Raw genomic sequence first — 22,427 nt, forward strand, 5'->3', positions numbered from 1 at the left:
TATAAAAGAGATGTGAACGTTTCAGAATGTCCAAATTCGCTAAACGATCTGTTAACACTCATGGACTCATGTTGATAACAAATTACATAATGATACCTTAATTATATAATTCTTGTTATTTGACGTGCTGAAATAATATGCATTTTAATATACAAGCTAAATAAAATTGTTGTTGTTGTTATTACTCAATATACTTTTCAATTCAACGACAATCCGAAGAATAAGCAAAATTATTCGTAAAGAACCACACAATTTTGCAGTGCGTCATGACGAACAAAATTTGTTATCAGGATTAGGAAAAGTATATAAGCAGAGAAATAGTCTGCAAATAGACAGTTGTAGCAAATGTTTAACTTGATTGTATAGCGCTGGAGCGATTCATTAAGTACATTACATGTAATTTACTTTATTTTTTGTTTAACAATCTCTATTTGTTGGTAGAAATGGCGTATGATTCTTTCCTCGGAATTTTCATTGGTTGTACAATAATAGCGATTACTCTCGTCTTCGCTTACTTTAAATGGACCTACCAGTACTGGTCACGCAAAAATGTACCACAACTTCCACCAGTGATACCTTTTGGTAGCATTCCAAGTCCATTCAACAACAAAGAGCACATTTCCTTAACCATGAAACGCTACTACGACGAAATGAAAACCAAGGGATGGAAACATGCAGGACTATATACCGCATTAACACCTATTTACTATGTGATGGATTTGGACTACGTCAAAAACATAATGGCAAAAGATTTTCACCATTTCGTAGACCGTGGGGTATACTACAACGAAGAAGTTGATCCTCTAAGTGCCCACTTGTTTGCCTTAGGTGGGCAAAGGTGGAAAAATCTGAGATCCAAACTTACCCCCACCTTCACTTCCGGTAAAATGAAAATGATGTTTCAAACCCTGCTGGACTGTGTGCCTAGTATGTTGGCAAAAGTAGAGTCCGATCGTTTGAGAAAAGTGCCAACTGACATTAAAGAAATACTGGGATGTTTCACCACAGATATCATTGGATCGTGTGCATTTGGTTTGGAATTCAACAGCTTCAAAGAAGACGATTCGACTTTTAGGCAGTACGGGCGCAAGTTTTTCAAAGGTTCTAAGTCAAGATTGCTGCATCGATTCTTCGTTGCGAGTTTTCCTAATGTCGCAAAGAAGTTAGGAGTGCCGGTGGTGCCTAGAGACATTTCTAGTTTTTTCATTAATGTTGTTAAAGAAACTGTTGAGTATAGAGAGAAAAATAACCACACACGAAAAGACTTCATGCAGTTGCTAATCGATCTCAAGGACAACAAAGTTTCCAGTGAAAGCGGTTACAAACACGACGGCACCAGTTTAACGATGGATGAAATCGCGGCCCAAAGCTTCGTCTTCTTCATTGCTGGGTTCGAAACATCGTCTACTACTATGACTTTTGCTTTATATGAACTCGCGACACATCAAGATATCCAAAATAAAGTAAGAGATGAAATAAATGTAGTGCTTGGTAGGTTTAATGGTGAGGTTAGCTACGGAGCAATTCAAGAAATGAAATATATGGATCAAGTGATTAATGAAACGTTGAGGAAGTACCCAGCGGCGCCACGTTTAGTCAGAAAGTGTGTTAAAGACTACAAAATTCCTGACCAGGATGTGATTATAGAGAAAGGTACTATGGTTGAAATACCAGTTTATGCAATTCATTACGATAAGGAATACTACCCAGACCCTGAAAAATTTGATCCAGACCGATTTACTGAAGGAAATAAGAGTAAAAGACATCAATTCGCGCATCTACCGTTCGGCGAAGGTCCCAGAATGTGTATAGGTAAAAATATAATTTAGTTTGTATTTTAAAATCGTGTTTGGTGTTTGTTGATTTTTGCAGGAATGCGCTTTGGGCTTATGCAATCTAAAGTTGGTTTAATTACTTTGCTCAAAAATTACAAATTTACGGTTAACAAGAAAACCATGGAACCTTTGAAGATAAAACCAACTAGTGGAGTGATAACGGCGGAAGGCGAAATTTGGTTAAGTGCTGAAAAAGTTTAAGTTTTTAGAAACATTTTGTTAGTGTTAAAAAATAATGAGTAATAATAATAATACTCATATGTAAATGGCAGATGTGAAGTGAAGATAATCAAAATAATCCTCATGGCTTAAAACACAGTCCTTAGTGTCGCATTTGCCTTAATATATAAAAAATCTTTCTTTTAAGCATTAATAATGCCTTTATGTTTGTCGTCAATTTTTCCTTATAATAATATCCGTGCATTTTTTGCTATCTTTTACAAGTCTCATCAAGAAATGTGTAAAACAAATTTAATTAAATTTCCAATTATAGTTGTAACAATGTCATAACCTAACTTACTTGAGTGCTTACAACTCCCATAGAGTTTTGTAGTAATTACGGCGATGATGGGTGACGGGCGGCGTTCGCTAAAGACAAGCCTGGAAGCGGAATTCGCTATGGGTAGAAAGGGTTTAAATAGAGGCCACTTTCGGAACCGATTCGTTTATTCAGTCAATTCAGTCAAGAGAGAATCCAGTAAGTTGCGTCGGAATTACTTTGTACATAATAGCTGGGTAATTAGTCGTGTAAATTAGAGTTATTGAGAAATAAATTGCTGAGTTTTATCCGCGCCGATTTTTAACCACCGATCATCGTAACAATATTGTTATATCGTATAATTTTGATTGTTTGTCTAAAAATCTGGACGTTTCTTGTAAAAACTCAATACGGATTCATAAGCTACACGTGCAGGACTATATTATTTTGTACAATTTAAAACCCATTTACTATGTAAAATTTGGAACTGAGGTTACTACATTGTCGGTGAAGATGATTTGACAAAGAGTGGTTAATGTTTTATTACCTACATGATATTCGTAACACACATTCCACAACAAAATTTGACACAGAAGGCGGACAGAGGGAAACGGAAGACCCATTTTTTCGTATTCAAAACTGATTAATTATGTCCCCAACTCCAGGAGTGTTTGTTCGTTGTTCGTCACGTTGTATAATATGTCATAACAGATTAAAACTGGGTTTAAGAAACAATCTTTTCAGTTTCATAACAATTTTTATACAACAAATTTAAATCCTTATTCTCATTGTTGATATTATTATCTTTATTATGTAAACAGAAATTTAAGTAGCAATTATGTACCTATGTAAGTTATATATTTCCGTAAAAAAACAAAACAAAAACTTTACTCGCATCTACCTATCTAATGAAGCTTCGTTAGGATTAAACCACAGACTACACAGACAAGCCACTGCCCCACCACTGACAAACGAATATAGTCTTTAATTCAAGAGTCCAAACAGTCTATTTCAATTATTTTGCCCTTGAACACAGGAAAATGACGGTTTAGGTAAGGATGACCTTGATTCCGCTTAAAAATTTGCAAAATACTGTAGTGGCTATCCTGTTTAGTGGAAACTTTTAGGAGAATCTAACTAGAAAAACTAGAATTTTGACACTTCGGGTCAGAGATATTGAATATAAGTACATATATACATTTAAACCTCCTTGCTTTGGGTTGACAACATAACCACATATAACCTCAAAATGGGTCCGACCAAGACGTGTGAAGTGCAACGCACTCCTGTAAGTCCTGCGGCGACAGAATACACAATACAATACAATACAATATAATCATTCACTCACTTTTAAAAAATGTATAAATTTAATTAATAGCACTCATAAATTTTTTAGCTTGTTCATGTTTTTTTTTTGACTATGAACGTACGTACGAACGCCTTTATTGTTTTAGTAAGTTAAACATAATATGACTTCTGCTGATGTATTTTTTTAACATTATGTTGGCTTTTATCCGAGATTGTGTTGTAAAGTGGCAGTCCTCGCGTTTAAAAATCGCGCGTATGAAGTGACGGTTGAGGTAAGTCGTCAATAAGGGTCACGTTCGCTCAAAGTGGGTATGTGGCTTGTCTGTGTAGTCTGTGATTAAACTCTATTGTCACTTCTTTGTGGTTGTTAATCCTACCAGTTTCTATGTAGACTTATCTGGGATATTAATAAACATTATTATTATTGCCATTGAAGATTTAATGTAATAACTACTATTATTTATGAATAGTTTTAAGTGTTTACTCTTTCATAAAGTGACGCTTGTAATGGATTGCATTTACGATATAAAAATATATTGATTTATGACATGTTAAGTGGTGTTTGTTAATAGATAAGAAACGTGTAGTGTATTTATATATTTATATTTATTTGGCACATTGCGAAGTTTTACGATATTGAATGGATGGGCTTGAATCCACCAATTATAGCCTCATGCTATCTGTGGTGTATTCATCCTTCTTCCAGTCTGACTATATTGATTACTAAATTCTCTGGACTTTCTAGCACTTTTTGCCACATTTCTGCTTCTTCTCCCAGATGTTAGATGCATTTTACAAGCTTACATTATTTGTTTGCACCCAACTACTTTGGGCCTGGCCCACAAAGGTCTAACTTAGCGACTGATTACTAGAATTAATAACAATGAAAATATTCCTCCATTGAATACACGATCGTAGTTCATAAGGGCAGTGGTGAAGAAATAATAATTGAAGAATATTCAAAAATCCTATGTATGATCCTTCAGGTTTCCAGTTTAACATTTAAATGAAGATCAAAATTTTACTGGTAATTCTCAAATTGCATGATAATTGATAAATTACTGACAGTCATCTATATGTGGATAAAGTTTTTTGAGAACTGTTAAAAATTAGTTTTTGTTGTCATATTAAATCAATAAAATAAAATTTAATCTTTAGAACTGAGACGGAGACCAACTTGTGTTATTTATTATACATATTTGCCTCGTCATGCATGTCTGAGTAATGCATTCGAAATCTATAGCTTATTTCCTGGAACATGGAAATTTGTGAAAATTGAATTTTTAAAACGCATACGAAAACCTTGAAATTGATTATAGTTGAAGAGATAATTTCTTTAATCATTATCGCTACTATCAGTGAATTATAACTGCATTCAATTTTACTGCCTATTTATATCTTTCAAAAGTGTTTACCTTTATAATATAATTATTTTTGCCTATGTTATCGTATTTCGCGATTTTTAAAACGACTCATTTTCAAGTCACACACTCATTTTCCTATAATGAATTCTCAAATGAAATATAAATGGCTATGTTGTTTCGCTATGCTAAATATTTAAACAACACACACAGTAACTGATTTTATTTTATCACGTTGTTATTAAATATCTACATTCTCTATAGTAACTTACTTCTATTTTAGTCTATCGGTACTACGTTTTTTCAAAACAGAAAAAAACAGTTTATCTATTTGATTAGGTGATATAACAAGTACGATGATATAGCAACTTAAAATAGTATAAATATGTACACACTAGTATTGCCGTTGCATTTAAGTGAACAGCGTGTGCTAATAGTGAGAATTAATTGTCAGGTACGACTCAATTTTGAAATAAATAATTTCCTTATACAGTCAATTATTTTATTGTTTGCAGAAATGTCTTGCGGTTCCTGCGTTGGTTATGCCATCGCTATTCTTGCCGTGGCAGTTACCGCCCTCATAGCTTACTTTAAATGGACCTACCAGTACTGGGAGCGAAAAAAAGTTCCCTACTTCAAACCGACAATTCCATATGGCAACGGAAGCAGTCCACTTAGACGCAAAGAGAACTCGGGCATACGAATAGCACGTTTGTATGCAGAAATGAAAGCCAAGGGATGGAAGCACGGAGGACTTTTTTCAGTCTTAACTCCCGCGTACTTGGTTATAGATTTAGACTACCTGAAGAATATTATGACAAAGGACTTTCACTATTTTGTGGACCGGGGACTGTACTACAACGAAGACGCTGACCCTCTAAGTGCCCATTTGTTTGCCATAGGTGGCGAAAAGTGGCGAAATTTGAGAACCAAATTCACCCCAACTTTCACTTCCGGGAAAATGAAGATGATGTTCCAAACCCTGGTGGACTGTATCCCTAATTTCTTGTCAAAAATTGAAGCAGATCGTGTGGCCAAAGCACCAATTGATATTAAAGAGACTCTTGGATGTTTCACCACTGACATAATTGGGTCGTGTGCCTTTGGTTTAGAATTTAACACATTCAAAGACGACGATTCCCCTTTCAGGAGATACGGTAGAAAATTTTTTGATCGTGATAGACTCGTAGTGTTCAAAAATCTTTTGGCAATTAATTTTCCTAACGTTGCGAAAAGGTTAGGTCTGGCGGTGATTCCGAATGATATTTCGAATTTCTTCATTAAGCTTGTCAAAGACACTGTTCACTACAGAGAGAAAAACAACTACAGTCGCAAAGACTTCATGCAACTGCTGATTGACATCAAGGGTAACAAACTTGCGCCCGAAGGAGGGAACAAGTATGACGGCAAAACGTTAACTCTTGATGAAATCGCTGCTCAAAGTTTCGTTTTTTTTATCGCGGGATTTGAAACTTCTTCCACGACCATGGCTTTCGCTCTATATGAGCTTGCAAGACACCAAGATATACAAGATAAGCTCAGAGATGAAATTAATACCGTTTTGGCTAAACATAATGGGGAGATTACTTACGAGTCCATCCAAGACATGAAATATATGGATCAAGTGATAAATGAAACATTGAGGAAATACCCGCCTCTGGCTTTCCTAACCAGAAAATGTGTCAAAGATTACAAAATTCCAGAAGAGGGAGTGGTAATAGAAAAAGGTACTATGATTTTCATTCCAGTTCTGGGCATTCATCGCGATAAAGAATTCTATCCGGATCCAGAGAAATTCGATCCGGAGCGATTTACTGAAGATAATAAGAGTAAAAGGCACCATTATGCTCACATTCCGTTTGGAGAGGGACCCAGGATTTGTATAGGTTTGACAAAAAATATATGGTTTGGTAAACCAATGCTAAAATTTTGTTGTTGCAGGTGCACGTTTTGGTCTAATGCAGTCAAAAGTGGGATTAACTACTATACTGAAACATTACAAATTTACAGTCAACAAGAAAACCATACAACCACTCAAAATGAAGATCACCTCTATTGTGTTAGCCGCGGAAGGAGAAATTTGGTTAGATGCGGAAAAAGTATAACGAGGGCTCTTATTTTAAATCTAAGGTTAGCATCGTTTTGGCTTACATACAGATATTTTTCTTGCTATATTTTGTTTTACAATACATAATGTATCAATGTAATTTTTCTAATTCTGTGATGTTCGAATTTAGTAATAAATCGGTAACCTTGTCAATAATTAACCTGAAAAATCACTTCAATAATCACATCGTGTGGTTTTCAACGATACATATTAATCTAGAGAAGGATATTTCCAAGAAGATAGTGCAACTACATATAAACTGACACAACAATGATGTCCTTTTGAAAAATTTTGATAGACAATACTTAACTTCTCACATATAGGGCACAGTTGAAGATATTACAGAAACATTTTGAAAACACACAAAGCGGGATCTATTTGAGAGGATAGGAAGAGGATAATTCGGTGGGTGTTGAAGAAGAGAGACGACATTTTCGACGCCCAGTTTTCCTACACTTCATTTGCACGTGATTATTAACTGTGTTCATCGTGATGCACAGACAACAGACTCTAGTATCAATTAGGTAATGACTGTTATGCCCTAATCGAGTTATCACATCCTGTTTAGATTATATAAATAAACTGCAGTGAAATATTTGAGTGTTTATTCGTATTGTGAGATTAGCGCAATTGCGAAACTTTTTTATGTGGATTCTTTTGTATACTTGTTAGTAGTTTTGCTAATTAATTAATTTCAAATTGGACCTAAACCTAAAAAACCCTCTGCGAGTGATTCGGAAAATGTAGATAATCGATGTGTATTGACATAATTTTTTTTTTTTTGAAGTTCAGCATATACTGTGCTTGCGAAAGTGAATTGTAACACCAAAAGAAGACATTACTAAGGGTAAGTGATTTGCAGATATTCTTGAGTGTTACGAATAACACTGTTGCGAATGTTTGCGTTTCTTGACGTGTAATTCTTACTGGAAATTTCAATATAAATTTCTAATCAAAGAAAAAATACTTACGGATTTTTCAGACTTGCTTGAGTTCCCCAAATTGGCTTATACTGTACGTGAATGTACCCACTTGAATACATGTCTAGATAATTTTTTAACCAATATAGAGGAAAAATATTTCAACTACAATAGGAACCACGATATTTCAGACCATATCGGAACTATGTTTAAAATCGAGATATTCTTTCGTAATTCCTGGCAAAGAAAAAATATATGTATTCAATTATTCCAATCAGAGCTGTTGGTCTTAAGTTGCTTTAAGGACACATTGAATTTTGTCAGCAACTTTATATTGCTTGCATTTTCAGAGATTTTTGGTTTTTTCGAAGCAACTTTTTTGTCACCTAGAATATTCCTTGCAATAATACTGGATTTCTAGACATTATTATAGGATCGAAGCAGGTCGTGAAAGCGGCCCACCTCTCACTTTATATGGATTTTACTAAATGCCCAAGCATGCATGCAAGACAAGTACCACACGCATCTGCATAGTTGGTTGCCTGGAGGATAACATAAATTCATCCATTATACAAGAACAATTTAAGATATAATAATCTATTTAATAATAAAAACATATCTTGTTCACTAGACACTTAGAAATGTAATTATTTCTCAAGGGCAGCTAAGCACAAACAACGAAAGGAATTTATTTTATCAATAAAAATATCCACCTTTGATGAGATGTCATCATAACACTGGCACCTATTACTTAGAGGCGAGTAATAATGCTGATTGGTCCTGCAGGCGGTGATTGAAAAAGTATTAAGGTGACGATAGTTCAGTCGTGGTAGATGGAAGTCTATCATACCAAGTAAGCTACTACACTGAATATATTCGTGTATCAATTTAAACGAGAATATAATGTTGGCAAACGTTCTTCTATCTTGAAATCATCGGCTTACACATAAATGGGGCACTTGAATTGTGATAACTAAGCTTCGGATTTTAGGTCGTTAAAAAATGAATAAAAGGAGACATTTTTAGGTCCCAAAATTGACGAATTATGTTATAAAAATCTTAGTTTAGGTTAAAAACTTGGAGGAAAAAATATTTGCTCAACGAAAAAGCATACATCAAAAAAATATATACATATTAAAAAAAAAAACATTAAACAAAACATTATAGAAACAAATATTTTGTGTAACAAACAAAAAAAATGATTAAATAAACAAACGATCTATAGTTACGTCCACTAATTTTAAGTTATCGCAAAAAAATGGGGATCAAATTAAAGCAAGTCGCATTTAACAAAAAATAAAATATTAATTCAGCTATTTAAAATGAGTTAGAAAAGCAAACTATATATTTCTCTAAATTTTCGAATGTAAATTTACACCTTTGATCGCTTAAAACACTTTTAAGTTTTGAAAACGTGCGTTCCACATCACAAGAAGTGATGGGTGCAAAATTAAATATTGAACAATCTACGTTTTCATTTATGCATGTATTGTTGGTGGCATTTCCATTACCGCAAATTACGTTATTTACTGAACATATAAAATCGTATCCTGGATTCTTTTTTAATAGAGAACATAATTTTTGGAACGCCATTTCCCCCACCTTTCCTGGTGTGTTTTTTAAAGATGTACACACTGTTTCCACAGTTTCCATACTTTGTTTCATTTTAAACCTATAGTTTCTAATTGTTCTGTTGCATCAGCAATTATTTTAAAGTGAGTTTTAATGTACAAGAGTTCATTTTTAACGTTTGCTTTATTCAGGAATTCTTAAGCTTTTTTAATGCTTTGTGCATCTGTGGCTTCAAATGACATTACAACCTAAAAATATTCAATATAAGAATGATAGTAAAAAGAACCATTATATATTTACTGACTTGTTTTAAAACATCAAAGTGTTCTGCATAAAACAATGCTGCTTGAATCCAAGTGCCCCGCCTGGTTAATACAGGTTCAGGTGGGAGAGGTATATTTGGTAAACTGTTTTTATAAAACTTTATTCTTATTGGTGCTTTTAAAAAGATTTTCTTAACATTGCTAATTATCCCATTGACATCTGGATAATTCAGTCTAATTGTTTCAGACACTAAATGTAACCCATGTACCATACATGTTAAATGTAAAACAACTTCGAATTAGTACCAGTTTTGATCATGTATGAAGCACAATCTGATACAAACTATTTAAGTTTTTTGTGTTCAGTTCCTTTTGGCCACAATAAAGCTACCTACAAATAACAAACAATTAAATAAATTATAATAATTTCATTGCTTAAAATTATCAATAGCACACCCAATGATTCGTTAATAAATCTCGAGATTGTGTTGCTATTAGTTTTATCAAGCTGCTTCAAAGCTAGTAGAAATGGACGGCCAGCTTCTTCAGAAGATAACTTTCCAATTACTAAATGGGCTATGTATCTTCCTAATCTGTCCGTCGTCTCATCGACGCTGATCCATATATTATTATTGCCAATACAATTTCTAATTTGTTTAATTACCTGTAAATTATAAAATTTATGTTAAAACGTTTTTAAATAAAAATTCTAGTGTTCACCATATCGTAATCTTTTGGTAAACATTTTTTTCTCAGAGTGCTTTCTGAGGATAAATGCCTTCCTGTATATTTATGCATAAAATTTTTAAACTCAGGACAACTAACTTTATTCCATAGAATATTTGCTGCGGTAAATGCCTTACATAAATCGGTGCAAAATTGCGTAAAATCATTGTCGGAACTAATGTTTAATAAAGTCTGTTTACTGGATTTATTTTCGTTGTTTTTATGTGCATCGCCACTGCAGTGTTGTTCAAAGTGTGATTTTTTTTTCGCACTTAAACTAGGAAACAAAAATCTGACATAATTCAAGCTTCAGTATTTTAAATGTTTACTTACAACTTTTCCACACACTTTACAGAATAACTCATTGTCTTTAAAGAAAATTGAAAATTAGTGTCCAAATTATTCCCTAACCATAATTTGATTTTGTCTTTCATGGATGATTTTACGTTAGGCATCTTGAGGATTTTTTTCTGTATGCACAAAAATCAAAACCGTCCCCAGTACACTCACTGACACGCAAAGACACTCAGTATCACTAACAATAAACTTCTAAAATAAAATACTTTTTCAAAGATTCACCGCCTTCCGGCTAGAGTCTAAATGAAATGCAGGCCAGCGTTGTCAGTTGGCGACGCCAACCCGTACCATTAAACTCGGGGGCGTTGTTTACAACCCATTTTTAAACAACCTGCAGCCAAACAATGAATTCACGGCAAATCTCTATTGTGCGAGCACGTCCGCTTCGTTGGTCGTGGAATCCTATTTTAAGTCTTTTAAAATTGACAATTAGGTCGTTTAATTAACACTTTAGGTCTCTAACGGTAAAATAACCTAAGATCCGAAGTCTAGTGATAACAAATCATTTAAATAAAGGAGGAATAATGTTGGTCCAAGATTAGACCCCTGCGTAACTTCACTAGGAGTAGAGTAGATCTTAGAACCTCCGTAGCCTCGTAGCCCCGTAGCTCTACAAACTGTGCTTTGTCAGACAGAAATGAAGAAAACTATTGAATCAAATTATCGCAAACACCAACAGATCGTAATTTATGCAGTAAAATGCGATTATAATCGCATAAATAATACATAAAATGCACTTTTAAGAATATGTTAATTTTAAATTTTTTATATGATGATAATATGTTTTCTACTTACTAAACGTAGTTTTCTTATTGTTTCCCAAGAAGTTTGTAGCAATTTGATCACAAAAAAATACACCTTATAGAAAGTTTCCTATTACTTAATAGTACGATTTTTGTATTTTTCAAAGGATAATATTGAAGATTACTTTTAAATGAGAGCTAAGTTTGGATTTAGCCGTTTATAATATCATTTAAAATTGTGAATTAAATAATAATTGGCTGTTATAATAAAAGTTAGAGTTTAGCTGTTGACCAGTGTTATTAACAACATCAAACGCCTTGGAAATGTCAATATAAATCACATCCACCTGCACTTTGGATTCTAAAGCATTGGTTATATACTGGACGAAATCACATAGACGAGTAGTCGTTGATTTATGCTGAACAAAACCATGCTGACTATATTAATTTACTAGATATGTGACTACACAAATTTTTAGACGATATGGATTCAAACAGCTTAGCGAAGTTAGCGATTAAATCGATAGGCCTATAAGATTCTACCTTATTTCCAGGCTCATTTGTGAACGGGAATAACTTTTGGTACTTTCCATTTACTAGGGAACTAAAGAACTCTGCAAAGTTGTCAACAATTTGCTGAGCCAGGTCAACTCCTTTTTTAAGAAAATAATTCCGGGCATGTTTGTAAAATTTTTCTTTGTAATATAATATTTCCATAAATTTTTTCGATTTGTTTGATCTCATTTTCTCTTTATTTATCTCTGTTTTGCTGCGGTTTCTCAATGAATTAACTTTAGCCAAATCTTTATCGAAGCCAATTTTTTTAATTATCTTCGGAATTCCACTAATATATTTGAAAGATATGTTCCAATAAGAAAACAATGATTTTGCTTAAAATAACACATTGAATCAGCCTTATTTTATCAGATTATTGCTGCATTTTCTGTAGTACCTTATTCCTAACTTAGTGTATCTATTTTAGGTTTTCCAAAATTAAAAAAAAAGTTTATCTATATAATCATATCATATAACAAGTATGATATAGCAATTTAAAATAGTATAAATAAGTAGTATGTACACACTAGTTCTATCGAGTTTGCTGTTAAGTATTTTGTTTTATTGTTTGCAGAAATGCTTTGCGATTGCTTCGTCGGTAATGCCATCGCCATTTCTGTTGGGGTAGTTACCATCCTTTTAACCTACTTTAAATGGACCTACCAGTACTGGGAACGTAAAAAAGTGCCCTATATTAAACCAACCATTCCATGGGGTAACGGAAGCAACCCATTTAAACGCAAATTGCACTCAGCTATAGAAGCAGCACGTATTTATGACCAATTGAAAGCTAAGGGATGGAAACACGGAGGAGTTTTCTCAGTCTTAACCTGTGCGTACATGGTTGTAGATTTAGACTACTTGAAGAATATTTTGACAAAGGACTTTGACCATTTCGTAGACCGGGGACTGTACTGTAACGAAGACGCTGACCCTCTAAGTGCCCATTTGTTTGCCATAGGTGGTGAAAAGTGGCGAAATTTGAGAGCTAAAGTCGCTCCAACTTTCACTTCCGAGAAAATGAAGATGATGTTTCAAACGCTGGTGGACTGTGTTCCTAATTTCTTGTCAAAAATTGAGGTAGATCGTGTGGCCAATGTATCAATTGATATAAAAGAGATCCTTGAATGTTTCACTACTAACATAATTGGGACGTGCGCCTTTGGTCTAGAATTTAGCACATTCAAAGGAGAAGATTCCCTTTTTAGAAAATACAGTAGGAAATTTTTTGAGCGGAATATTCTCAGATTACTGAAAATAATTTTTGCTATAAAATCTCCTAATATCGCAAAGAAGTTAGGTGTGACGGTGATTCCTACTGACATTGCTAACTTCTTCATTAAGCTTGTCAAAGACACTGTTAACTACAGAGAGAAACACAACTACAGTCGCAAAGACTTCATGCAACTGCTGATTGATATCAAAGGTAACAAACTTGCGACAGGAGGTGACAAGTATGACGACAAAACATTAACTCTTGATGAAATCGCTGCCCAAAGTTTCTCTTTCTTTGTCGCGGGATTTGAAACCTCAAACGCGACCATGACTTTTGCTCTCTATGAGCTTGCGAAACACCAAGATATACAAGATAAACTCAGAGAAGAAATTAATAGCGTTTTGGCAAAACATAATGGAGAGATTACTTATGAAGCTATCCAGGACATGAAGTATATGGATCAAGTAATAAATGAAAGCTTGAGGAAATACCCGCCGGTGGCCTTGATAACCAGAAAGTGCGTTAAAGACTATAAAGTTCCAGGCCAAGATGTGATGATAGAAAAAGGTACTATGGTTTTTGTCCCAGTTTTTGGTATTCATCATGATAAGGAATTCTACCCAGATCCAGAGAAATTCGATCCCGATCGATTTACTGAAGAGAATAAGAGTAAAAGGCACCGTTATGCGCACATTCCGTTTGGCGAAGGACCTAGGAATTGTATAGGTATGCAAAAATGAAAAACCGGCATTGGTTCATTTAGAACTGAGATTATGTTGTTCCAGGTGCACGTTTTGGTGTAATGCAATCAAAAGTGGGGCTAACTACTCTTCTCAAACGTTATAAATTCACAGTTAACAAGAAAACAATAGAACCACTGAAAATGAAAGTGACCTCCCTTGTGTTAACTGCGGAAGGAGACGTTTGGTTAAATGCAGAAAAAATATAGATGGGGTTCATATTTTCAACATTTTAGCATAAATCTTGTTATTTCCACATATGTTATTTAATTTTAATGTTATTTTTTTGTAACTACGTTAAGATTAACGTCGTTGCAATTTGTACAAAGGTTTTTTCTTGTTATAATGTTATTTTAAGTAGTAGGAGAGTACGTAGGTAACGTCAAGATTAGAGTCTGTATAGTGTATCTACTTCTTATATTGCAATGTTTGGATATGTACAGTTGAAGAATTTACGGAAATATTTTAGTTACACTTCGAATAGATGTTGAAGTAGAAATTTTCGTTTACTTCGTTTACATGTGATTGTGCTATGTCTTCTTCTCCGAACACTCTTTCTTTATCTAACTAGGTAGCAATGCGACGTATTCGTTTCCACACAAATTTTTATGGTGATCACATCCTCTGAACAACGAGCTCATCTCCTATTTGTCATCAGAGGGCGCTCCAACCTGTCAAACATATGTGCTCGTTCGCTTTTCCAGCTTCGCAAAAATTCAGATAAATATACTAATTCCCTTTTTGGGCGTTGTTCACATTTCTTTAGCAAGTGAGGTTTTCAGGTAAAAATATTGAATAAGTTTTACAACATATGTATAATTTTATTTTATTTTATTTTCATTTTTATGTCATGAGCATGTATATGTATAGCCCTGCTCTCCAAATGTTAAAATGAAGGCGCAAAATGATTCAGTGTTTTGCCTTATTTTGACATCTTTTAATGACTGTGTGGAGGAGCCTTAAGCAAAATTTTTACCCCAATTCGGTCAAAATTGTCCTTATTCCTGAGTGCCTAATATTTGGGCAAAATTTACATCGCACCAAATCCCACCACGCTCTCTAGGGTTCTGCGGGTTCTTTGATCATTAAATATTACGACTATAATAACAATAACTTGTTCGTTATCTTTCCTATAATCCTAAACTGTTCATTGCAATAAAAATAAATACTTTCTTTTGTTTTTGGATATTTATTTAAAAAAAATATATCATAATAAATAATTAATTAAACAAAATTTTATGATACAGAAAAAACACAATAGACATGGGACATTTCCAATAATAATAATCGGCAACAGTGTTATCGAAGTCCGATCCACTTGCACTCTTCCCACAATTCCCAGATATTTTTGTAGCACTGGCGGCAAAGGGGTCCGTATTTTGGACACTCCAGGGTTGCTCGATGAGGTACCTTGGCGTCGTAGCAAAGTGAGCACCACGTGTCACCGTCGGTGAGTTGTCTGGGAATGGGTAACCCCAAGGAATTTTCCATTCTAGAACTAAACCAAAGGAATTAGATCGGAAACTAGAAAACCTAAATTTTGCCTTAGTGGCTGCTGCTTGAAGCTGTATTTTTTTGTAGCAGTCGTGGCAAATGGGTCCTTGATTTCCCCAATACAATGATGCCCGACGAGGGACCTCGGCGTGGCAGCAAACCGAACACCAGGAGTCCGTGATTTTTGTCGGAGTAAACAACTGCAGAGAAGTTTCCATTCTGAATTGTCTGACGAAGCTGTGTTCTCGACGACTAATGGAATTTTACGTGCAAATTTTTCCGTTTCTATAGGGGATGAAAGTAGGAGTGATAGAAAAAGAGTAGTAATAGATATGATATGCTTTTTTAAAAGAAAGATAAGGACGGAAGGGGCCCCTGAGACTTTTTTAAATTCTTAAGAAAAACATACAATGACCCTCTGACATTTTTTTGTCTTTTGTTAAAAAAGACAAATGCAGACGTTTTAAATTTATTGTAAGCATGGTAAATTGTTAACCAAAATATATCTGTGGAAAATATGAGTTTTTACTTGTGATTTTTTGGATTTGTTTAAGAGGTGGCTCGAAAAAAAATGAATGGGACAATTTATTTTATTGATTAAATCACTCCATTTTCCCGGAAAATTTTGAGAATACATTAGTGTTATTTTTAGTAATAATCTGCACAATTCCAAGTTAATCTACGTGTCCTTGCAAAAATGTTGATGATGTCATCACAAAATTGTGTAAAGAAAAACTCAACTCGAAAATGCTGTATATGTTTCATTGTACTTCAAGAGCGAGGGAAGTTCTGTCGTAACAACTTTCGACCAATTGTTTTGACAAGCGCATAACTTTTTTCGTAATAAATTAGTCAAAATAGAGTACATTTTGACAAAATGCATTTAAAATAATGTTTCCACTCTCATAAATATTTTTGCTGCAAAAAGTTCACGAAAACGTCAAATCAAGCATGAATTTTGTAATTATTAAATGTTTTCAAATATGTGTTATCTATCTATTTGTGTTTATTTTTACGTTTAACAACGCAGAAAATTAGAATTAATTATTTATTGTTATTATTTATTCATTATACAATCATCTATTCGGCTGCTAGAAACTTCGGAGCACAGACTAGATAAAATAAAATTTACTTGGCCATAATCCGAAAGCTGCCATCGGCAGCAGGCAACATTGTAAATTATCCTAATGATTATACGACACTCAGGGTAGGTGGTTAACACTACTGACAGCTTGTCAGACTCAAACGGATTTTACAGTTACTTTTGCTTTGAACTCCTCTTAAACATCTACCTTCTATTTCTAATATACCTACAAAATTTGACAACAATCGGTCCAGCAGTTTCGGAAATTACTTGTCTAATATAAATGGTTACAGACACCAGGTAGACAGACAGACAGACAGACGGAAACGGGGGACTACTTTTTCGTACTGTAGGGGTCATGAAGCGTTGAGAAAACATAAAAGTGGCATTTCGTCCGACGGACTCGATTACTATACTTCCTTAGCTTACGCTCGAGAAATAAAAAAGAACAAAGAGGGGAAGTTCTGGTGAAACAAGTTTTTAATAAAACTTTAACACTTTGAACAATAACAATAATAATATATGTACAATATAAAAATATATATAAAATTAGCGTCCTACAAATTATACAAAAATAAAATAAAAAATTACCCAATCAATTTTTGTACAAAAGAGAATGCTTGTAGAAAATAGTACAATCCGTCGTTGAATGAATATGGGAATTAACTATAACATTCTAGATTCATATGCATGATAACAATCTGTTCATAAACAGAATTTCCCTCGTTGTTCAAAGCGCGGACAATACGCGTTAATTTTTATTTCAGTTGTATAAAATTTTTTGGTTTTATTGGTATCTATTGAAACTGAGTTCTTCTAAATGGTACTAGTCTTTTTTTAATACTAAAATCTACAATTTTTTTAATATCCTTTTACAAACTACTTTAATAGAAAACGACTTCATTTTTTAATCTTTGATATGCACAAAGCAGTTAAATTAATACTAATTGGTTATGAGAGAACTGTAAACCAAGTACACATTATAAAAATAAATAGTATAAAGGCCTGGTAGCGGGTGAGCACATTATTAAAATTACTTCCTCCCCAAGTCGATATGTGATACATAATACTTGTAGAATAATTTCTCGGCTGGCAACTGTAGGGTTGAAGAAAGTGCATACACCCTACTTACCAGATCCTCGTAAAATAAACCGTCCGTACTTTCCCATTATAAATCTTCAACAAGGGTTTAGTTTATGAGGTTTGTGGCCAACTATTAACAGCACATTGTAAATCTTAAAATTTTGCCCAAATTTTTCATCGAAAATCTATTAAAGCTAATATCTCACTTATTTACGAAAATTCTCAAGTGTGCTTGTCGTCTATGTTTTTCCATTAGTAAACTCTAGTTACGTCCCGGATGAAACTCTTGATTATATTTACCGAAAAAGAGATACAGCGAAACCAGCTTTTTCAGCACAAACATGGTTCTTATTTAAAGCAAATGGTGCATTATTTTTTAGAATTGAACCAGTACCTTTTAGAGAAAGTTGTGGACAGCTTATCTTTCAAATTTCAACGACATGTGTATACTAGTAATGGAAATGTTACATTATGAAAATGCATTGAAAGTCCCAATTTTCAGAATGCGGGAACAAAATATTGGATTGATTAGTAACCTGAGATATCTCAGCGCATAAAAATCGTAACGTTAACCCTGAAAAAAAAATTAAATAAAATTCGTAAAATCTAATTTCATATTTTTTCGAAAATGCTGTATATGTTTCGTAGTGTGTAGTTTAGGGGCGAGAAAAGTTCTGTCGAAACAACCTTCGACAATTTTTTTATAGAAGGTGAAACAATCAACTGTCAGGGGTTCCTTCTATATATATTTTTTTGTGGATCATAAGGAATCTCAAGAGCCCCTTGAGTCAATATTTTAAATACTGTGAAAGAATACCAGGCGCTGTTCTTGTGTGCGTATTTTCAAAGATTTGTAGAGCATCTCAGAGGCCCCTTCTGTTTTTTTTATGAATCTTAAAGAATCTCAGGCTACCCATTTGTCTCTTTCTACAAAAGTTAAAAAAATTTTAGAGATTCATTGTATGTTTTTTTCAAGAATTTAAAAAAATCTCAGGGGCCCCTTTGATCCTTATCTTTCTTTTAAAAAAACATATCATATCTATTTCTAAAAATTTCAAATTCTGCTAGTGTTAATAACAAAAATGTGGAGCCCCTTAGTAAGCTTAAATATGCCATTTATAAAAACAAAATAATCTAAAACACCATAATGCACATCTGATTCTTAGAACCTTCGTTACTTTGAGATAAGCAATCGGGTGTTCAGGGTTGTAAATTACCATTATCATAATCCTAAACGATTAAGGGTTTCCAATAAGCACTCTTGCATACATTCTACACCTGTACAACCCCTCCTCTTTTCCTATCACTCCTACTTTACCTGTACAACCCCTACTCTCCTTCTACAACCCCTATAAAAACGGAAAAATTTGCACGTAAAATTCATAGTTCCATTAGTCGTCGAGAGCACAGCTTCTTCACACAGTTCAGCATGGAAAATTCTCCGCAGTTATACACTCCGACAAGTCACTGCCACGACTGTTGCAAAAAAATACATCTTCAAGCAGCAGCCACTGATGCACACAACACACAACCATATCATCGGTAAGTAAAATTTAGGTTTTCTAGTTTTCGATCTAATTCCTTTGGTTTAGTTCTAGAATGGAAAATTTCCTGGAGTTACCCACTCCTAGGAAACTCACCGACGACAAAAGGTGGTGCTCACTGTGCTGCGACGCCGAGGTTCCTCAACGAGCAACCCTGGAGTGTCCAAGATATGGGCCCCTTTGCCACCGGTGCTACAAAAATATCTGGGAGTTGTGGGAAGAGTGCAAGTGGATCGGACGTCGATAACTGTTGCCGATTATTATTATTGGAAATGTCCCATGTCTATTGTGTTTTTTTTATCATAAAATTTTGTTTAATTAATTATTATTTATTATTATATATTTTTTTTGTAAATAAATAGCCAAAAACAATAAAAACTATTTCTTTGTCTTACACATTTATTTTATTTTTAATGCAATGATCACAACTGTGAACAGTTTAGGATTATAAGAAAGATAACGAACAAGTTATTGTTATTATACTCGTAATATTTAATGATCAAAGAACGCTAGAAAGCATGTGACCGAATTGCGGTAAAAATTTTGCTTAAAGCTCTCTCCACACAGTCGTTAAAAGATGTCAAAATAAGGCAAAACACTGAATCATTTTGCGCCTTCATTTTAACAGTTGAAGAGAAGGCCGTACATGTACATGCTCATGACATAAAAATGTTTAAGGAAGTGTTTTGAAATAAAAACTAAAGTGCGTAAAACAAGAGTCCATTTTCAGCGAAAACTGTAACTCGGTGTGCTTTTAAAAAATATCGAGGTGACAGAGAATTTTTTTATACTTTAGGCTCCGTTCTTAGTTTTCTTCTAAAATTTTACTTCTTTTAGTACAAAAACTGAAATGAATTTCGGGCAAATTTTGGTAATTTAGGCAACCCAATATAGTAGCTAAGGCGATAAGCTGTAATTTATGGCCCACACAATAGAGTACCTTTTTATTTTGCGTTTTATATGTTTGGTAAACAGAGTGCCGATATCCCTGCCTCTATACACTGAACTTCTACATTTACAGTTTCACAGGAAAGTATAAATGTAAATACTGTAATATGTAAAAATTAATCGAAAGCATGGATAATAAAAACGGACTAAACTCTTTTGACCAAGTATTTAGATTTGCTTTTACAGTGACTTAAAAAAATATATGGATCAGTCAATTTATTTTATTGAATAACTCAAGAGTTGCAGAAATGAATACTTTGAGATCTTGCAGATCAGTTTTAAAGTTATTGTAAGCATGGTAAATTGTTAATCATTAAAAATTGATGGGACGGCTCACTTGATTTTCGCAGATAATTTTGAAGATACAATACAGTTATTTTTAGTATTAGTTACACTGCAAAAGTCCAACGTGTTGATTGTAAATGTTGATTTGGTCATCACAAAATTGTGTGAAGAAAAGACGCAACTCGAAAATGCTAAATATGTTTCATTATACTTTTGGTGCGAAGGAAGTTCTATCGAAAAAACGTTCGATCAGTTGTTTGACAATGGTTGATATAAATAAAACTCAGTAGATGCTCGAATATCAAATCAAAATATTTCTAGTTTTTCTAGATGATGCTAATACTTCAGTAGGTAACACTTGATGCTCAAGTAGCATCTCGATACAACAAAAAAGGAAAACAGTGACAGTGTTCAACCATCAAGGCAAAAATCGGGTCCCCAAAATATAAGTCAGAATGGGGTAGACACCGTGAGATGGGAATCTCTATGGCCAGTGTTAGAAAAAACGTACTGCATAATTTATGCATAAATAAAAGTTAATTACCTGAAAAGTTTTCGATATTCCCACTGCTAATGTGTTTTTCAAACTGAATGCACCTTTTGGCGACGTTCCACGTTCATGAAAGTCCCCATATTTAGTCAAAAGTCACTCTTACAACGATCCTGCTCGTTTTCTAAGCTGCTTTACAGACAGCTCAGTTATTTGCCACGCCGATGCTCATTTTTAGATTAAATGCTCACAAAATGCGTAGATGTTCAATATGTGTCCGGGGAGATACAATGTTTCCAAGTAGGTATTCAGTACATAGAGTAGATGCTCAGGTACATAAGAGTAATAATAAAGTAGCTACTTCCTACTTCGAATATGAGTATCTACTCAGTTTTATTCATACCACCCAATGTCTCGCTTCAATGTTTGACTATTATGTTGATTATGAGCACGACGCTGATCAACTTCCGTATCCGAATTACCCATGAAATAAATCATTGCGATTTGTGGCTGAGGTAGTTCGTCGCACATTTCATTGACTTCGTGGACCTATGTCAGCTTGTCGTCTTCTCGGCGTTGTAATGAACTTCATAAAACGACACAGAATTATTTTCGCAGTCAATCAAATTTGTAAATTTTGTCTTGAGAATTTTAAAATACTGAAAACTTCAAATCAAATCCTCGAATAACGGTAAAGTTTGAGGTTTTGTCGAAACCAACAAAGTGAACATAGGTAAATAGAATGGCAGATCAAAATTAATAAGAAACTTTCGCAATGCGTAACTGAATTCACTTTAACGAACACTTTTCTTGAAATAAACGACGTTTTTTGTTACGAAAAAACAAACAACGACTTGAAATGCAATAATACTTTTCACAATCGCACGGAAGAAATAGTTTTGTGTGACACGTCAGTCAGGCGACAGGTCCGTCAGGAATGGCCAACTATTCAAATTCTTTCGAAGTGGCGATTCCCGTGCAAAAAAAAATGATTTTCCCTGTTTTCCTGCTTTTCTCTTAAAATTTTTCCAGAATTTTCTTTGCTATAAACCTCACGGAGCCCGAGACCTTTCCAACGAATGCAAAACCATGGAAATCGGTTCGTGCGTTCTGGAGTTATAGCGTCAGGAAGGAAAACCCGACTTATTTTTATATATTAGATATCTGCTTTAGTTGTTTGAATTAATTCTCTAATTTTAGAACAATAATTACGAAGTATGTGATTTCTATATTCAATTTTTTCTTTAAAATGATGTTCACCATATTGTTTTGCAGCCCGAACTTTTTTTATATACTACTAGCCCCATTGTCTATGATT

The 22,427-nt window shown here is 34.0% G+C and overlaps 4 protein-coding genes across 5 annotated transcripts; all 4 read left to right on the forward strand.

Annotated features, from left to right (window-relative positions):
• Positions 1 to 331: 331 nt before the first annotated feature.
• Positions 332 to 4,148, forward strand: LOC135142347 (probable cytochrome P450 6a14). The gene is made up of 4 exons (XM_064074037.1): positions 332 to 385; positions 442 to 1,812; positions 1,873 to 3,365; positions 3,441 to 4,148. The coding sequence occupies exons 2-3, from the start codon at positions 444 to 446 to the stop codon at positions 2,034 to 2,036; spliced, it is 1,533 nt and encodes a 510-aa protein (XP_063930107.1). The 5' UTR covers positions 332 to 385; positions 442 to 443; the 3' UTR covers positions 2,037 to 3,365; positions 3,441 to 4,148.
• A 1,131-nt stretch (positions 4,149 to 5,279) lies between these two features.
• LOC135142346 (probable cytochrome P450 6a23) lies at positions 5,280 to 7,686 on the forward strand. 2 transcript variants are annotated; one of them, XM_064074036.1, is made up of 4 exons: positions 5,280 to 5,436; positions 5,498 to 6,868; positions 6,924 to 7,112; positions 7,413 to 7,686. In XM_064074036.1, the coding sequence occupies exons 2-3, from the start codon at positions 5,500 to 5,502 to the stop codon at positions 7,085 to 7,087; spliced, it is 1,533 nt and encodes a 510-aa protein (XP_063930106.1). In that variant the 5' UTR covers positions 5,280 to 5,436; positions 5,498 to 5,499; the 3' UTR covers positions 7,088 to 7,112; positions 7,413 to 7,686. The 2 variants fall into 2 exon arrangements, with proteins under 2 accessions (XP_063930106.1, XP_063930105.1); XM_064074035.1 differs by having other exon boundaries at positions 5,281 to 5,436; positions 6,924 to 7,686.
• A 107-nt stretch (positions 7,687 to 7,793) lies between these two features.
• Positions 7,794 to 14,632, forward strand: LOC135142350 (probable cytochrome P450 6a14). Its single transcript, XM_064074039.1, has 3 exons — positions 7,794 to 7,936; positions 12,800 to 14,167; positions 14,227 to 14,632. Exons 2-3 carry the CDS (start codon positions 12,802 to 12,804, stop codon positions 14,388 to 14,390), a joined length of 1,530 nt encoding a protein of 509 aa, XP_063930109.1. The 5' UTR covers positions 7,794 to 7,936; positions 12,800 to 12,801; the 3' UTR covers positions 14,391 to 14,632.
• A 4,366-nt stretch (positions 14,633 to 18,998) lies between these two features.
• LOC135142357 (uncharacterized) lies at positions 18,999 to 19,685 on the forward strand. The gene is made up of 2 exons (XM_064074046.1): positions 18,999 to 19,384; positions 19,435 to 19,685. The coding sequence occupies exons 1-2, from the start codon at positions 19,272 to 19,274 to the stop codon at positions 19,631 to 19,633; spliced, it is 312 nt and encodes a 103-aa protein (XP_063930116.1). The 5' UTR covers positions 18,999 to 19,271; the 3' UTR covers positions 19,634 to 19,685.
• Positions 19,686 to 22,427: the final 2,742 nt, after the last annotated feature.

This window comes from Zophobas morio, unplaced genomic scaffold (genome assembly GCF_036711695.1).
Source record: "Zophobas morio isolate AGI-343-1 ecotype UQ-CSIRO unplaced genomic scaffold, CSIRO_AGI_Zmor_V1 ptg000046l, whole genome shotgun sequence".
NCBI lineage: Eukaryota > Metazoa > Arthropoda > Insecta > Coleoptera > Tenebrionidae > Zophobas > Zophobas morio.